This window comes from Cygnus atratus, chromosome 7 (genome assembly GCF_013377495.2).
Source record: "Cygnus atratus isolate AKBS03 ecotype Queensland, Australia chromosome 7, CAtr_DNAZoo_HiC_assembly, whole genome shotgun sequence".
Taxonomy (NCBI): Eukaryota; Metazoa; Chordata; class Aves; order Anseriformes; family Anatidae; genus Cygnus; species Cygnus atratus.
The window spans coordinates 18,985,320-19,003,989 of NC_066368.1; the positions used below are offsets into that span (position 1 = coordinate 18,985,320).

At 42.1% G+C, this 18,670-nt stretch overlaps 1 protein-coding gene across 1 annotated transcript in view; it reads right to left on the bottom strand.

Moving 5' to 3' along the window:
- Positions 1-18,670, bottom strand: part of WDFY4 (WDFY family member 4) — a 127,455-nt gene that overhangs the window by 14,860 nt on the left and 93,925 nt on the right. Inside the window, exons 48-55 of the mRNA XM_035538924.2 lie at positions 17,541-17,583; positions 16,619-16,738; positions 15,855-15,972; positions 15,058-15,167; positions 10,639-10,792; positions 6,447-6,538; positions 1,330-1,542; positions 658-805 (exon numbers count right to left, since the gene is read on the bottom strand). Of these exons, the coding sequence (XP_035394817.1) occupies positions 658-805; positions 1,330-1,542; positions 6,447-6,538; positions 10,639-10,792; positions 15,058-15,167; positions 15,855-15,972; positions 16,619-16,738; positions 17,541-17,583 (998 nt within the window). The remainder of the gene's footprint in view (positions 1-657; positions 806-1,329; positions 1,543-6,446; positions 6,539-10,638; positions 10,793-15,057; positions 15,168-15,854; positions 15,973-16,618; positions 16,739-17,540; positions 17,584-18,670) is intronic.

Here is an 18,670-nt window from a genome sequence, read left to right on the forward strand (position 1 = left end):
TCCACTCTGCCACTGAGATACCAAGACAATGGTGGAAACTCCCCTCTCCAACAGACCACGTAAGTCCATGCAGAGGTGGAGAATGGCTCCAAAGAAAGGGACAGCAGTATCATTAAGCTCCTTTTCACTGGCAGGCAGCCTTATGCCATGAACTATACGATGCAGGGTATGTCACCAACAGCCTCTGTAGTACAGCTACAGGAGTCTGCTGGCCACACAAAAATGTGCAATTACATACCAGCATCATGGGATGAAAAGAAGTAGATACACTGAAATTTTCCAGGCTTGTTAGAGTTTAGAAAAATAGACTAAGAAAAAGATGAAGAATGAAAAGGGGAAAGAGCAAGCTTTATGCTTTAACTTGATATATCCAGAATGTAGAAGACAGAAAAGATTTAGATGTTGTACATAAATCTGTTCTGAACTCTACAAAAGAAGTTTCAAGATTTCTCCTGAGTGTCTGAGTACTTTCAATGCCCCCTCACAATACACACACATGCAAATAACAATTGTCTGAAGGGATCTTGGTGGTACCAACTCATGTCAACTCACACAAAGCTGTGTGACTATATTTATTCTCTTAAAAGTTCAGATTCACCCCCGTCCAGGAATCCTACACTTAGTAGCTCAGAAAATGGAGCACAGCCCCTGCTGCACCTTTTACTGTAACTGGTGAGAGCTTCAGGTTTTGCAGACTGCTGATGAACGGAGGAAGAATTCCACTTGACTGAAAAGACAGCACTGCTTCTCTTCCCGATGAACTTTTACCCTGGGCATTCCTGGATGGATGTGGCTTAGTGAAGAGCTAGAACAAAGGAATGGCATTGAAAAACACATCTCTACCAGCCAGATCATGCAGGAGACGCATCTATTTAAAACATTAATCATAGACTCCGGAACCGTCACAAACAAACCTCTTCATTAAAATGAGACCATCTTATCCTTATCATTACATTTTCATCAGACTACATCCCTTACAGGGATAGGAAGCTACTCCCAGTGATTCAGGAGAAGAGAGAAAACTATAGGTGAGAATTTAAGTTGCCTTCATTTGCTTGTACTCAGCCCCAGACTAGTGGTTACTCATGTAAGTACTGAGAGAGCAGAACCCAGATTTGATACCACAGCTGTATGGTATATGACAAGAACAGCATAATTAGAGAGTGGAGTAACACCATCTGGAGAACTCTACAGCCCATCTTTTAGCAGATTTAAATCAGAGACTGTCTGTGATTTAAGTTTCTTCTCTTGATTTCCAACTGAAATACTACAAGACCAAAATAAATTATGCTTTCTGTTTTTCTTTATACTCTCATAATCAAGTGGTACCTGCTTTGGTATCTGTCCGAAGTTGCTGATAAAACCCAGGATGGTGCTCTTAATCAGAGGATCTTTGATGTTGTTGAGGTCCATCTTGTCTCCATAGAAGTAAGGGTGGTAGGTGTTAACTGCCTCCACAGCAGCTGAGCCATGTTGCTTGTGGCCAAAAATCAGGTCTATCCAGCGATGGAGGTGTGCACTGACATAGTCACTTTCCAGTGCCTGAAACCAAAGAAAATTAATTCATTGAGTTCATCCATTGCAGCTGTGTTACTGCTCCCTGTTCCCTGCTGGAGACAAATTCTCCACAGCACTCTCTGAAAGCAAGTCTTCACACTTTCAGTTCTTTCACCACAATCTTTCACAGCACGTCCTCACAAAATGAGGCCATAGAGATGTAGGGGAGATCCTCACAGGAAAAGGAAGGACAGAGTGAAGCATGCTTGACATAGCAGACACCAGTTACAGTATCTTTAGGGAAAACTCAGGCAGGTTCTACTAAGCAAAGCACAAGCATTCCACAGGTTTTGGCACATCCTCCAGTTTCCAAGCATGTATTAAAACCTGTGTTATGATTTCTTCATCAATACTGTCACTGATACAAGATGGTTTAAATGAATAAGACATTTTTTTATTTAGCATTTAGTACTACCTTTTGGCTCTGTAGACAACCCACAGGTGATTTAATGTCTACCCTCTTTGTAGAAACAGGCCTTAGAGTAGCAGACACTTGATTTGAGAAGATAATGTAAGTATATATTGGAAAGGAAGGAACTAGCAGAGAAGTTTTAAGTTGGGTCTGAAGGTTATGGTAGGAGAGGGTACATGCCATGAACCAGCTAAGGAAATGCAGAGCTTGTAGTGAAATGGCAAGGGGTGCCACAAGCCAAGACAGGCAGAGCATGAAGGGCTTTGCAGTAGCAGAGTTGGGGTAGAGCAGGGACAGCTGTATGAAGAAGCTTCATGACTACCTGAGTTTCATCAACACATTTTACAATCCTCAAAAGGTTCAAGCAGAGACAGACGCAGCACCAGATTCCCCCATCTTGGAAAAGCCCAGGGTCTGAACTTTTCCCCACCAAAACAAGAAATGTCCCTCTTTGTCTGACTAGATCTGCCACCCACAGTCACAGGCACGTGGATTAACACAACAGAAGAAACAATTAGTACAAGAGAAGACCATAAGAGATCCTACAAGGTAGTGCACATCCATCCTAACGTGGGCTCCCTAAAAGGCTCAACGTGATAGCAGAAAACTTGTGCTTGGAAGACCCAGACAACAAGTTCAAGGGCAGCGGACACGAGTTTGAGTCAAACCTTTGCCCACCTCCAGATTAGTCAGCCTTATCTACGATGCTTTGCTAAACACTATTGTCTCTGCCATCACCTGCATCACCAAATCTTTGTGCATTCCACAATTGCCTTGCTCAATGATTCAAGCATCAGTGTTAAGCATTATTAAAACTACTTTCCTATCTCCAAATCATTTGACTGTGTAATACTCCCTGATGCTCAGTTAAAGGTCTCCCAAGTAGACCATCCTACCCAAAGCACAGCAGAAATAAACACGCTAATGGGATCCAGAACAATGGCTCATTTCGCAGAGCAGACAGTGAGCCCAGTACTGGTTTAAATGACCCTGCCCACAGCTAAAATGATCGCAGGGCAGGGCAGAGAACAACCACAGTATACAATTTGTCCCCTGCAAACAAGAAAACACTTATGAACAGACTCAGAATTCATTCTTATTAATAAAAGCAGTTAGTGCACGAATTACAAACTGTAAATTTTGCCTGGCATCACCGCCAGAGCAAAACAAAGCAACCAACCGAGATGAGACTGTGCAGTATTTCACTGAGCACTGTGACATGCCCAGCAAGGCAGGGAGAACTGAGGTCTAAGAAGAGAGTAAAGAAATTACTTTATGTAGACCAGATTCTTAGCTTATTATACATGAAGTAGAGAGTTACTCACAGTTTTAGCTCAAGAACAATTCTTTGCTCCCATATTCCTTAAAGAAATAGCCAGGTTTCACAACAGTGTTGACCTGTATCTGTTTAGTGTTTTAAACTCTGTGAAGCCTCCTGAAAAGCACTGTGATACCAGTAACAAATACATCTAGCCTTGCAGGTTATTTCAGAGGAAAGAGGAGTCTTCACATTTCAGAGTTGAAGATCTCTATCTCTTCAGGATTAGATGAAACCTTCCCAGGCATGTTAATCAACTAACTTTCCATGGCAAGATTTCTTGCACCCTCCTGTGTAATACCTGGTGCTATTAGTGGTTGGAGATAAAATACTGGACTGACTGTACTCAAGGTCTGCTCAAGCCTAGCAAGACATTAAGAACATGAGTCTATAAGCATGATTTTCCTTTTGCTAAACTGCTCCTGTTTGAGATTCCAATTCATTTGTACAAGCTGCATGGTTTAATCAGCTGTGCCAACGCTATCAAATAGTGCAGCTTAGTGGAAGCAGGTCTGCTGAACACAACAGCTGGTAGAGAGGGCCCAGTATCCACATTATATGCACTGTGGGGGCTTTACTTCAAACTAGATCTAGTCTGCTCCCCCAGTCTGAATGCCATCAGTGGCAGGAGCATAGCTTAGGTGCACAACTGGAGTGCAGCTTTTGGTTTCATTTCATTCAAAACGAATCTAGCTAACAATCTGAGATCACTTTGCAGTGAGAACAAAACCATGCTATGCAGGGATGATTGATAGATCATTTCAAGACTAAACCCTTACTCCAAACTACAGGGCTAAAGCAGATGTTCCCATTGAATTTAAGTGCCCTCAGAATGCCCAGCATTAACAAGCAGCAAGGAGCAAAGCCCAGTACTTTATATCCAAACAAGACAGGATGTAAGAGAAAGCATATCTCCCTACACTTTTCTTTAAAGAACATCAGTATAAAATTGCAGCAGCTCTTAGGCGTCTATGTATTTCTGTCTGCAGCACCTCTGTTAGAGAAGTGTTGTCATTCCCATGTTTAGCAAACTGGTGGACAGAGACTAAGCACCTTGTAAGGTTACTAGAGGGAGCATGAGACAGAGTTTAGAAAGAAACCAGAAAGCCCTAAAGCCTACATGCCTTCTTTGGAGTCAGGGGAGAACAACAGGGAACAGTTACTTGTTTGACTGAGGTGGGCAAAACCTACTTGCAGTGGGTGACACTGAGTTGCTTCCCTGCAAGGGATAGGGCTGAGCAGTCCCTAGGCTCAACTCTTCACTTTGGAAAGGACTGTACTTCAACCAGCGAGCCCGCAATGCACACAACACTTATAACAAGAATCTCCCTCCTCACAGTAAATGTATTGTCATGTGCTGATGAGCAATGATCGAAATTCAGATCTCTTGTCCCTTCCATTACCTTTCAGTGTATCTGCAGCTCTGAGCTTTTAAATCACTCTCTAGGCACCTTCAGTGATGCCTCACTCAGTAATACCAGTTACTGTGTACATACAGGAGCTTAAGCAGTCTCAAAGTGTCTCAATCTCTCTTCATCTCAGTTATTTGTTCTGGCAAAAAAAAAAAGTCATCTCCTTTCTTCATCCATCTCATGTTACAAAGTTGTAAAAAGAGAGGGGACAGAGTCTGACTAAAAAATGGAAGCTGTTCAGATACCGGATAGCATTTTCTTTCCAAATCAGAACAAAAAGCTTATCAAATTTTCTCATGTATCAAAATCCCCCCCTCGCCAAATTCTAAATTTGGAAAAATAACATAATTTTATTTTACTAATAATGAAGCTATATACCATACAAGATTAGCTATAACAACTACCTCTTGAAAATAAAATATTTTTAGTTCAGCCTGTAATCTAACATAACTATTGCAATGAAAAGATCATTTCTGAAGCATTTTGAAAACAAAGACAGAAAGCTGAAATTATTTATTGAGAGATTTCCTTGTTACTACCACACACTCTCATTTCAACCAGACTTGTTTTCTGGTGAAAAGCTGTTCCATACATCTCTTTCCCAGACAGTTCTACTCACTGTGCGCTTGTCAACCCAGAAACACTGGGCTGTGATGGGAGTTACACATTTAACTGCTACAGAAATACAAGGTAAAACAAAGAAGAAGATTAACATAGCTTCTGTAATGGTACTGATGAATATCTGAATACGCTGTAAATTCAACATACTGGTTCAAGTTACTAAAACGTGTGGCAACACACCATGGAGTCTAGCTACTAAGCATGGAGACACACTTGAGACTTACTAATAATAGCAAGTAGCTATTTTCCCCCACCACATAACTTGGAATATCATTAATTCACAAGTTTTTTTTTTTTTGTATCGAAGAAGATCTCCAGGGAAAACAGCAATAAATGACTGTTTTCAATCATATTTTTAAAATGATTGAAAACTTTTTTTTTTTTTAAGTATATACAATAGTTAACCATTTCAAAATAGTTAAAAGTAGCAAGATAGAAATTTAGCTTCTTCGAAGTAGTTTTTAGCAGTTATTGTTCTGACACTGATTTTAAGTGAATTGTTCAGGTCGTGATTTCACACCAGAGCCTAAAGGGAGCCTACTAAATTATTAAACTAAAAATGAAATACCTCGTTAACAATCCTCAACAGTCCTAAAACAGAAACTATGGCAAGAATACTGAGCAAAAAAAAAAAAAAGTAGGTAAGCACAGGCTTAGATTGTACTCATGATCACTCACAGGAGTAACCTGAGCACATGTGAATAAATCCACTAATTTCAACAGGCTCACTCTCATGTTCGGAGCTATTCACAAGTCAAAGTGTTCACAACATCAGGAATCAGGGAGATGGTGTGTGATGCAGATGCTACAAAGCATTGACTTCTTTGGAATATAATGTTTTAGCAACAACCCATTCTTTGCAAGATATACAGATGATGCACATTATTAGGAGCCTGTTCTCTTAAACCTGGTTTCATACAAGAAAATTTGCTTCAGGATGAAGTAACAGACTGTAAACCAGCTCATAAAGGGTTTTTTCTTTAAAGATGGATAAAAATGGTATTGCCAAACATGGGACTACACCTAGATTACTGACAACACCAATAAATATTTTAGTTTGTGACTCTGGCCTTTGGGATTCCATTTTCAGTTCAGCACTATGTCCCAAAACTTGATATTCACTAACCTGTCTGTGCAGGAGAATGAATTTATGGGGGTCCCCATCTGCCCATGGCGGGAGCTGCACATCTCCCAGCACTGTTCCATCCTGCATGCAGCCTGCAGGAATTAAAGGAAAAAATAAAAACAAGAATCACACACATTGCAAATAGGAACAGCTTTTCCAAAACAGTGAAGTCAAGGGAAATTCAAGTGATTTTCACACATGCAATTTTAGGTTCTTCATTGAATATAATGTCATAGAACACTGCAGAATTTATTTCTCCTTGGATTTCTGATGTTAATAAAGCAGTGGGATGTTCTACAAACTGTAATTAATGCAGTAAAATCATGCATGTGCTCAGTACAATCATTTTAGCCCTGAATGCAAATTCAGGCAACACAAACTTGTTGGCATAACTTTCTTCTCATACATAATCCCATTGCACTGTCTGATATTTCTGCTACAGCAGCCTCTGGGAAAGATTTCACTGTCAAGTCCTTTGCTATCTGATTCCTTTCAGAAGATAAGCATATGTTTTCAAATCAGGGCACAGTGTTACACAACTGGATGATCTAAGTTAAGGCTCAGGTTTGGGACTACAAATTTCCTTACAGTGTAGCAGTGAACAGATTCAGGTTATTGGATTTACCTACTGTAAAATCTTTCTGTATATTTGTTCTTTATCAGTGAGATTCTGGTGCCCTTTTCAGATCCCTCTACTTGACTGTGTTCAGGTCAATTTCTGAATCCTGATTTCAGGCATGCTCTGCTATTTCATCTCCTCTCAAAGATTAAATAAACCTAATTCTTTACTATCTTTTACCAACCTTTTAACATCTTTTTCCTACACTGCCCTTTTCATAGCATGTCTCATTTCACTGAGATCTTAGGTACAATTTATGACTAGATTTCAAAATCACTGGTTAGGTGTCCTTGCTATTATCAATTTAGGATGAGTCTTAAGCGGTCTCCTCTGCCTTCATTGTTAACCAACCAGCATCCATTAGAAAAAGAAGCTTAGTATTGCAAATGATGTCAGTTTCCTGTAAAGTGAAATGGATTAGGACTGGTACACTGCCATACATATTTCTGAAAAATGTTTTTTTCTGGGTTCTCTCTGGCCCTCCATCACTGATGGAGAAAGGTTTAGAGACAGTGTACATTCAGAGGGGACAGTGATATTGCTTGATGCCAGGGATGACTGGCGTATGCTTCGTTGGGTTAAATACTGGCTGGATGGCTGGGCCCAAAGAGTTGTGGTGAATGGAGTCAAATCCAGTTGGAGGCCGGTTACTAGTGGAGTCCCCCAGGGTTCAGTGCTGGGGCCAGTCCTCTTTAATATCTTTATCGATGACCTGGATGAGGGGATCGAGTGCACCCTCAGTAAGTTTGCAGATGACACCAAGTTAGGTACGTGTGTCGATCTGCTTGAGGGTAGGAAGGCTCTGCAGGAGGATCTGGATAGGCCGGACCGATGGGCTGAGGTCAACTGTATGAAGTTCAACAAGGCCAAGTGCCGGGTCCTGCATCTGGGGCGCAACAACCCCAAGCAGCGCTACAGGCTGGGAGATGAGTGGTTGGAAAGCTGCCTGGCCGAGAAGGACCTGGGAATACTGGTTGATAGGCAGCTGAATATGAGCCAGCAGTGTGCTCTGGTGGCCAAGAAGGCCAACAGCATCCTGGCTTATATAAGAAGCAGCGTGACCAGCAGGTCTAGGGACACAGACAGACACAGACACAGATTTCTAGGTTGGAAGAGACCTCAAGATCATCGAGTCCAACCTCCGACCTAACACTAAGTACTCCACTAAACCATATCACTAAGCTGTACATCTAAACGTCTTTTAAAGACCTCCAGGGATGGCGACTCCACCACCTCCCTGGGCAGCCCGTTCCAATGCTTAATAACCCTTTCGGTAAAGAAGTACTTCCTAACATCCAACCTAAAACTCCCCTGTCGCAACTTTCGCCCATTCCCCCTCGTCCTGTCACCAGGCACGTGGGAGAAGAGACCAACCCCCACCTCACTACAGCTTCCTTTAAGGTAACTGTAGAGAGCGATAAGGTCGCCCCTGAGCCTCCTCTTTTCCAGGCTGAACAAGCCCAGCTCCCTCAGCCGCTCCTCGTAAGACTTGTTCTCCAGACCCCTCACCAGCTTGGTCGCCCTCCTCTGGACTCGCTCGAGCACGTCCATGTCCTTCCTGTAGCGAGGGGCCCAAAACTGAACACAGTACTCGAGGTGTGGCCTCACCAGAGCCGAGTACAGGGGGACAATCACCTCCCTAGACCTGCTGGCCACACTGCTTCTTATACAGGCCAGGATGCTGTTGGCCTTCTTGGCCACCTGAGCACACTGCTGGCTCATATTCAGCCGACTATCAACCAATACTCCCAGGTCCTTCTCGGCCAGGCAGCTTTCCAGCCACTCATCTCCCAGCCTGTAGCTCTGCTTGGGGTTGTTGCGCCCCAGGTGCAGGACCCGGCACTTGGCCTTGTTGAACTTCATACAGTTGACCTCAGCCCATCGCTCCAGCCTATCCAGATCCTCCTGCAGAGCCTTCCTGCCCTCGAGCAGATCGACACACGCACTTAGCTTGGTGTCATCTGCAAACTTACTGAGGGTGCACTGGACGCCCTCATCCAGATCATCGATAAAGATATTAAAGAGGACCGGCCCCAGTACCGAGCCCTGGGGGACACCACTTGTGACCAGCCTCCAACCAGATTTGACTCCATTCACCACAACTCTCTGGGCCCGGCTATCCAGCCAGTTTCTAACCCAGCGAAGCGTACGCCAGTCCAAGCCCCGAGCAGCCAGTTTCTTGAGGAGAATGTTGTGGGGAACGGTGTCAAAAGCCTTACTGAGGTCAAGGTAAACCACATCCACAGCCCTTCCCTCATCCACCAAGCGCGTCACTTTGTCATAGAAGGAGATCAGGTTCGTCAAGCAGGACCTGCCTTTCATAAACCCATGCTGACTGGGCCTGATCGCCTGCTCGCCCTGCAAGTGCCGCGTGATGACCCTCAAGATAATCTGCTCCATGAGCTTTCCTGGCACTGAGGTCAAACTGACAGGCCTATAGTTACCCGGGTCTGCCCTCCGGCCCTTTAGGGAGGTGATTGTCCCCCTGTACTCGGCTCTGGTGAGGCCGCACCTTGAGTACTGTGTTCAGTTTTGGGCCCCTCACTACAAGAAGGACATGGAGGTGCTCGAGGGAGTCCAGAGAAGGGCGACGAGGCTGGTGAGGGGTCTGGAGAACAAGTCTTACGAGGAGCGGCTGAGGGAGCTGGGGTTGTTTAGCCTGGAGAAGAGGAGGCTCAGGGGAGACCTCATCGCTCTCTATAGGTACCTTAAAGGAGGCTGTAGAGAGGTGGGGGTTGGTCTCTTCTCCCACGTGCCTGGTGACAGGACAAGGGGGAATGGGCTAAAGTTGCACCAGGGGAGATTTAGGTTGGATATTAGGAAGAACTTCTTTACTGAAAGGGTTGTTAGGCATTGGAATGGACTGCCCAGGGAAGTGGTTGAGTCGCCATCCCTGGAGGTCTTTAAAAGATGTTTAGATGTATTCCTTAGCGATATGGTTTAGTGGAGGTCTTGTTAGTGTTAGGACAGAGGTTGGACTAGATGATCTTGGAGGTCTCTTCCAACCTAGATGATTCTGTGATTCTGTGATGATGTATTTGGTTCATACAACTTGCACTGAGACATTCAAGATGATAGTGAGGTCACATTTGGCAACATTAAGCACCAGAAAAAGTAGATTTAAAAAAAAAAAAAAAAAACAAACACCAAACTTTCATCAGTACCAATTAGTAACTGATCCATCTCCAAAAGTGAAATTAATATATGGTTGATAGCCACATGTGTGACGATAGAGACCAGTTTTCCAAAATCAGCCATTTAGCCTGTTGATATCAAAATCCGCCTTTGTTTGACAAAATGCACAATTTCTTTACACAGAAACTAATAGGAACAACTAATAGGATCAACAACCCCTTCTGAGCTAGAAACATGGTTTATTGAATGTGTCATGTGGATATAGAAAGATTATACTTTTGAAGCTTTCTTTTAATAAAAAAAATATCTCACTTGATTGGAGAGCCTCATCAGTCAGCATAGTCCAGTGACCAAATAGCAACATGCGATCTAGAACTTCTCTCTTGGTGTGATGCTGGGGAGCAGGAGGGGAGCAGTGAAGTCCCTTCTGGCACTTACCAAGTTCAAAATGATTGGCATTGGTGAGGAACTCTGGCAGGTAGAAGAATTCAGGGATGAGCTCCCTGACATCACTCATATTGTCCCTTGATGCTGATTCCCACGTGCTCTTGACACTGTGAAACATCCTGTCTGCAACATCAAAACTCCCACCCTGTTAAATGGACAAAAAATATTGCATTGTGAATATTCTGCTAAATAAGAAGCAGATGCAGAATCTTAGCCAATTCTGCAATAGTCATCACACATTTGATTAGGTGATATCTCAGAATGTCCCAGCTCTATTTACTGTTTCAGTCCTGAATTGTATATATGTAGGTTAAGAACATCATACAGCTTGAGATTTTGTGTAGGTTGCAATAACACAGAAGCAAGCAGAAATGATCAAAACCAGCTTAAGAATATCAGCATACTCGACATTAATGCTTCTCAATGTAACTCATTTGTTTAATATCCCAAAGCGACTTGCAAGCAGTAGACACAGCTTTGGTGTTTATATCTGTGAACCAAATAGTTGTGCAAAATCTTATGTGCAGTCCTCTGGAGAAAGGCAGTACCACTGAAATAACTGTAATCAGATCTGGGCAAACAGGAAAGGCCCACTGGCCAGGGGACAGCAGGGAAGGAGGCACAGCAAAAAGATGGGAAGAAAGGAAGAATGTCTGAGCCCAACACTGAATTTGTTTATGAGGAAGGAGAAACAAAACACCTCAAATCCTGAGAGCATTTGAATGTTTAGTTTAATGACAGTATAGCACTAGAAAATAGCAGCCTTCTTAGCCCTAAGTATCATTCTGAACCAAGGCTTTTAGATAAAAATAAATCACTAACTGGATGAAGGGTCTATGCCTTATATTGCAACTATATTTCCTACACTATTTTTAAATGGGATTTTAGATACAGTATGGATTTGTGAAAATATCAGGTGCACATTTACATAGGGATCCCTACACTGAGAAAAGGATTTACTTTAACATAGAAGTCCTACAGTAACAGAAATAACCCAACAGACAGTTTTTGGAGATCATCTGAATGAGCCGTTCAGAATGAACATGTTGATTCAGAAGAAAGCTGACTTTTTAAATGATGTAAAATGACAAAACTAAAGTCTACAATCTCTTAAGTCTGCGAACTGCCGGTCAAGAAGTAACTTTTGCCTTATCTTTTGTTAAGAAGAAACTACCCTCACAGATAAGCAAACAAAACACAGAAATCAATAAACCAGACACATCTCCTTGCTTGTCTTTTGAGACAGACTCCAACCAAAAGCTAGGACAGTCCAGACGTAAAGACCTCATCTCTGTTTCCCCTGAGATGAACTCTGACAGGACTTTTGGTCCTGCTTTATCTCAAAAATGACAGCATAATTCTTGTACACCTCCTTGCATTTTATGTCCTTCTTCCTTATCCCACTGACAACTGTGAAGCCTTCCCAAACCCACTCAAGGGACTGAGTGAAAAAGTGGCTAAAATCACATGAGTAAGCCTAGCTGGAGTTAATTTGATGCACAAGGTCATCTTGCTCTTGATCATTATTAGAGAGGGACCCTTGGAGTCAAATTCAAATTGAAATTAAAACGGAGTAGAAGAAGCACTATAAATAAATCAACAGTTAACAAGTATCTCATTGAAGCATATTAAAGGGCTTTGTATATTTAATCTGCACACAGCACACTGTGTCTGGTGGTGATTGATGCTTTTTCATCTTTTTTTGCAGCTTTTATGAGAGCTGATGGTAATCTCCTGAGAAACAATATGATTTGTAATAAAAAGATTACCTGTATTAAATAAAAATAATATATACATAGGAAATGCTGTTAGCGCGACAAATCTGGTTAAAGATATTACCACCACGAAAAAATGTGATTTTTTCCCTGGCTGTCTAATTCATTTTAGGGAAAAGTAATATCTTTAAAACTTAAGCCTGTATTATTTATAAAGGAAGCAATAACTGATTTTCCCATTTCCTATATTAATAAATTTATTTGCATATATTTATATCAGAATTAATGAGTTTTCTCTCTCTATGAATGCAAACACTACAGTGAAAGGAAAAAAAAAAACAGAATCAAGAATTGCTTTATGCCTTTAGATTCCAATTCAACAAACTCTTACAGCTTTTGTATAGCTAGATACGGTAAGTCTGTTTCTTTCCTTTCAGTAGAGGCCTTCTACTACGGATCAGGAATACTGGTAAAAAACATGCTTTTTAAAACTATGGTTCAGCAGGGTATATAAAAGGCAGCTGGTCAAAGTGATCTCTAGAGGGGAGTTAGAACTCCCCATGTTTATAAAACTAATCAGCACTGAGTCTTGGTTGTGTTTTAAACCCAAAGACAAAGTGTTTCTAAAAGATGTTTACAAAGTGCAAAGACTTACCATACCCTCAGAGATGCTGAGGAGCAATTGCCTATAGACAGTGCTTAAATGACAGCTCCAGAGTCAATGACACAATGAAGAGTAAGAACCCTGTTCTCTGCAAGTACCTCAGAGAGGCAAACACCAGGAAGGAAGAATAGCCTGCTAGCTGAAACGCAACAGTGGGATAAGAACAAAAGGGAATAAAATACAAGGTGAACCACAAGCAAGTGGTACAAATCATTAGCAGCATGAAGTCCTAGAATGCCTTTCCAACAGAGATACTAAGCACAGAAACCTATTCCTGAAAGGATTTCTATGAGGTACCTAAGGGTAGGTGAAGGAATCCAATGAAATAGGAGGTATCATCCAAATACCCATCTGATGAGAGAATCTTTGATCCATTCCAGTACAATATGCAAAGCACATACACGCCTTCCTCCAGAATCAGATCTCAACACATTTAAATAAAATGTGAAATAATAAGGCTTTGTAAATTCCTGTATGGTCGCCTTAGTAGAGGGGTATTGCTTCCTCACTGCCTTCTTCTTTGGCCAGGTGTAAATTACATATCTGATGTGAGAAACAGGATGTTATGCAACATCATTTTTTTTTTGTCATGTGCATTCAGACAGGCGGTTTAGGGTTATAAGCATGGCTTTTCCACTTTTTAAGATGCTGAGAATCTTTCGCATTTCCCAAGTCAGCACCTTTCCAAGGTCTTAACTTCTGGAGTTCTTCTCCAATCTGTTCTTGACTGAATATCAGAGTTGCAGATCTGCTGTTTGCCTGACTGCATCTCACACTTTGCAACTCCTAAACCACAGTAGGACCAGTCAGGCAGGAGAAATGACAGCAACAAGCTCAGCTGAACATGCAGCAACAAAAGAGCAAAGGAATGAGAATGAAAGTTCAGCAGTTTAGTGAATCCACATCCAGACAAAATTTCAAGTTCTTCAGATCTCAGCAGTGTTAGAATACGTACATCCACATGAAATACCAGTTACCTGCTAATCACACAGACATAAACACAAAGCAGGTACTCAGTCTAGGAGCACGTTATGCATAAAAGTGTGCCAGTGAGACACGGCAGCCATTATCATTTACTGGAAGAAATAGCTGCTCCACAGGCATTCGTGACTGCAGCTAACATATGGCTCACAGAATGCAATGGCAAGTATTGCCTCAGGTAGTTCACTAACCCATCATCTACTGCTGGTAACAGCTGATATCATAGGGCTCATTACTTAATTAGCAAAGTGCTTTATTTATACTAGCCCATTAAAAAAACATAAAGAAAGAGACCAGCACAACAGCAGAGCATTGCTTGTGTGTCGCCAACTGCTTGAAAAGGGCAGACAGGTAATTTGGTGTCCCTCTATGCTGACTGGCTAGGAAAGGTAAACACGAGGCTCAGTTTCTGTGAAATTCAATTCCATGGAGAGTCCTTTCAGCACCAACAAAATGGTGCCAAGTTCAGAACAAGCAAAATCAAAATACTCCTTCTAGGGCACTGGACCTAGTCTCACCCCACCCTCAGAGAGCCAAGCCCATGCCTCCCTGTCGTGCCCCAGAGTCCTCATGCTCCCAACCCACCAGAACCTACAGGTCCCCATCCAGCCTAGGGATGCTCTTCACATTAGCACAGTCATCTCCAAGAGCTTGCCGATAGACACATTACTGCATGAGCTCTTGAGACTTCAACAGCAGATATTCTACGCGCATCTACCCCAAAGTCAGAAGCTAACACTCAGAGTGGCAGTAAAACATTATCTTGGTGTTTACATGCTCAGCTCTCACAAAATGCACCATAGAACAAAAACTAAATAATCCCTCCCCCTCAGGGAAGAAAAAAAATAAAAAAAAAAAATCAGACATCAGTTCTACTCCTATTAAATTTTTTCTGCTGAAATCAACAGACACAACATAGAGCCTTCAGTTAGCCCAAAGTCCACAGAGAGCATACAAAAAAAGTCAAGAGAATGAATCCCTCTTCACTGCACAGACAATGCAGTGGGCTCCATAACGAGGTGTAGGAGGGAAGCTATCTTGTCCCCTTACCTGCAGAGAACAGAAGGTCTGTGTAAATGGCTCCAATCGGACCAGGTAAGATGCCACTATAATTGCTGATGAATAGTGCGTACAGTAATGACACTGGGCTGACAGGTCTCCTGGAAATTTGACACAAATCAGACTTCAGTGCTAAATTCCAGCATCTCAAGTTCATAACATCTAGTTACTACAGCACGGTAAGTCTTTAAGGCAGACGTGTTCAAAGACATGCAAAAGCACACCTTTCATATCTGCACTGAATGTGCAGTTACTACCATGTCTGTATATTCTTTTTTCTTCCCTTCCACATTCATTTTCTGAAAAATCAGACCTTTATCTTGCCAGACCATCCTCTTCTCCATTAGTAATAAAAAAGTCTTGATATCTAGAGGTCAAACAGCTCAATGCTGTTTCCTTTTCTTAATGTAGCCCCTAGCTAAGCTGCGTGCAGCAGTCTTCTACATACAGTTTGGCTAACAAAGACTGCTGCACACAGCTTACCTACAAGAACAGCTTTTTCTGAGGAACTTTGCTTTTTGCTGTTGCATCTCTTCCTGCCCAAGTGAAGAGGAGAGAACACAGCAGTAGAAGGCATATAAGAAGGAAATGCATGCAAGGGAGTCATTTCTCTTTCAATCCTCAACCACTTTGTAACCAAAAGCAAGAGGATCTCCCTGGCATGATGCTTCCCTTAGCTACAGCTGTGGAAAGACTTTGGGTGTCTTTTCCAAGGGATTCAACAGTATCCCCAAAGGCCTGAGGAGACTTAACGCCTCTACTGCCTGTTAGGTTCCTAAAACCTTCACCTTCACTCTTCTCCACCTCATTGTAGCGCTGGATGAACTTTTGTTTCCTCTCTGTAGTCTGTGCTCCCATGGGCTTTGACAGGTCCCGAAACGTATGAGGATTACTAAGGTTCAGAGTCTGAAAAGCAAAAACAGCAAAGATGGGAATTTTTAGAATGCAGACTCAGGCATTATGACCAACTCTGTGTCATTGGTCAGTGGTAAAGTTGTGTTCAAAGTTTCACATATACAAGGCTGCCACAGATTCAGTGCAGAAATAGTCATCTTCAGAACTGGGAAGGGACTTGGAAACAGAATGGCAACATGTGCCTCTGAAAGGACAGCATGTACAAGGTGCTTCGTAAATAAAGGACATGGTAGGTCCCGAATAAAGGACCTGGAAGGTCTCAAGGACTGCTTTCAATGACTGCAAGGATTGTTCTCAAGGACTTTTCTGTCCAGACCTCCTTGCCAAGAGCTTACAGGTCTGCCCCTGCCTACTTGCTAAGCCAGTGCAATCTTTCCTTATTCCTTAGGTATGCATTTGACAGATGCTTATCCACCTTACCAAGGCAGAACCTCACCTCAGCATGCTACCTTGAAGAGAACACTAATCTATAAAGAATCAATACAGTTCAACAAAAGAATCAATATAGTTCAACTTAACTGTCTCAAACTTTGAACCCTTGGTTTAGGCCACTCTGCTTCAGTGGTATCACAAAACAAACCTTTACATGGTTGCTATCACAGAAAGTACAGAATGCTGTTAAGCGGCATGCACTGACCTGGGAGTGATAGTCAGCAAGGACCCATGGAAACACAGGATACTGCATGTAATCATTGTAGCTGCGGCCAGCAAGTGTGTTCAGGTACATGAGATAATCAAAGTTGCTGATCTCCCTCTTCTGCCAGGGAAAGGAAACAGACATTAAAATCTCCTAACTCCAGCCATGAAAAACATGCCTGAAAAGCAGCCTCAGAGCTCTGTGGTTCCCTTGTCCACCAGGACAAAAATTATAAATAGTGTAATCAATCACCCACTGCCATGCAGATCAGCGCAATAGCTCTTTTACAACAGTCCATTCAACAGAATCTGAGTCTTCTTTCTGGCTCTTCTTCAGACAGGCCATTTGCATTCATCTATAATCACCCAGTGCTTTTATGCTGTATTTGCATAACAGAACTTTTTCCCAATTTAAAAGAGCCAAATGCATGCAATCTGTACATTGGAAAATCCTTGACAACTGCCTGTACAGAAAGGCTGCACAAAGTGCTACATACAAATAAGAGGGTATAGATTTCTTCGACGTGTCTTGGGCCACCAAGATCAGGGGTAGAGGAAAGTGAATGCATCTCTCAGCTCAGTATAAAATCTATGAAATCAAGAGAGGTGCATTGATTTAGATGTACAGATCTGTGAATAATAATTTGACTAGGTGGCTCTCTTTGGTCTCTGCTTTAAATTGTGTGTAAGATCACACAATCTGCCAGTCACACCATATGTTTCACAGCAGGAACAAAATCCCTGCAATAACCAGATGTAAATTCTTTTCTCCTCTTGCCAATAACCTCACCTCCAGCAGTGAGAGAGCAGCTTACGCGTGGAAGTGCACGCATGCATGCACACACACACACATATATAACTGTGGGTGGACACACAGGTGATAAATTCTTTGCTTAACCACGTGGAGCCAAGACTTAGTTTACCTGCCACTTTTGGAGCATTGTCTTTTCCCCTCCTGAGTGTTTCCTGTATGGAACAGACATTTGATTGAAATAATTGCTTCAGAACAATAAGAGAAAGTCAATACATTAATGCTTGTGCTCCCTGAGCCCCTGCTATCATCCCATGGAAACATGGAACCAACACTAAGGAATACTGAGGTTTCAGCATTGACCAAATCATTCCAAAATCAGAGAGTGTCAATAGGTTAGTGCTGCAGGATCAAAGTTTTATTACTGCTTTCAGTAGGTGGCAAGGTTCTGTCTGGCCAGAACATGGCTGGCCAGCTTCAGATGACTGATGAGATTGTCACTGGCAGTCACTCTCCGTACCTATACAAGGAGGGCTAAGCTACTTACCAGCCTGCTCCTGAATGAAGCACCACCTGAAGTATGATATTTAATAGAGAAAAAGAGAAATTAGGGTAGTGGTGTGGAAGATGATTTCTGTTTGCCTTAAGATATCACCGCAAATGGTGGCAGTAATGACAAATAGTAAGCTGAAAAAATTTAGAAGCTGACTAACAGGGAGAGAAAGCAACCCTGCAGCAGAAGCAGAGGGACAGTGGGGGACAGTAACCTTCTCAGCTGTTCTGAGACAAGCCATCCTGCTGAACTCTCAGTGATCTCATTTGCATCCCACTGCAGATCTAGCATACTAGTGACAGGTACCATTAAGGCTGTCTGTATTCTGAAGCCTTATTCTTGAAAGCTCGTATCTTTCTGATGCTTTTTGAAAACAGTGCCTTGAAAACAAAGGTGTCTCAGTCTCCATATGAAAGATATTCTTTGTGTATAAAGCACTTTTAAATGGATGTAGTTCTGATAAAGTAGAGTGGAGTCTTTTTTAAAATTTTTAAAAACGAAACAAAAACAAAACAAGAGTAAATAGTTTTTTTTCCTGCCCTTTCTTTGTTCTCAAAATACAGAGCAACTTTTACTGAAACTTTAAATAAAAACAAACCAGACGAAGGCAGATACTAAACAGAGAAATTCACTTGAAAAGGTGAAAGAGTCAAAGGTCTGTGCAAACAGAAGTAACATTTCAACTACACTGAACCAGGTATGTCAGTATCTGAAGACTACAGATTTGCTCATGTCTACTGCAAGAGACC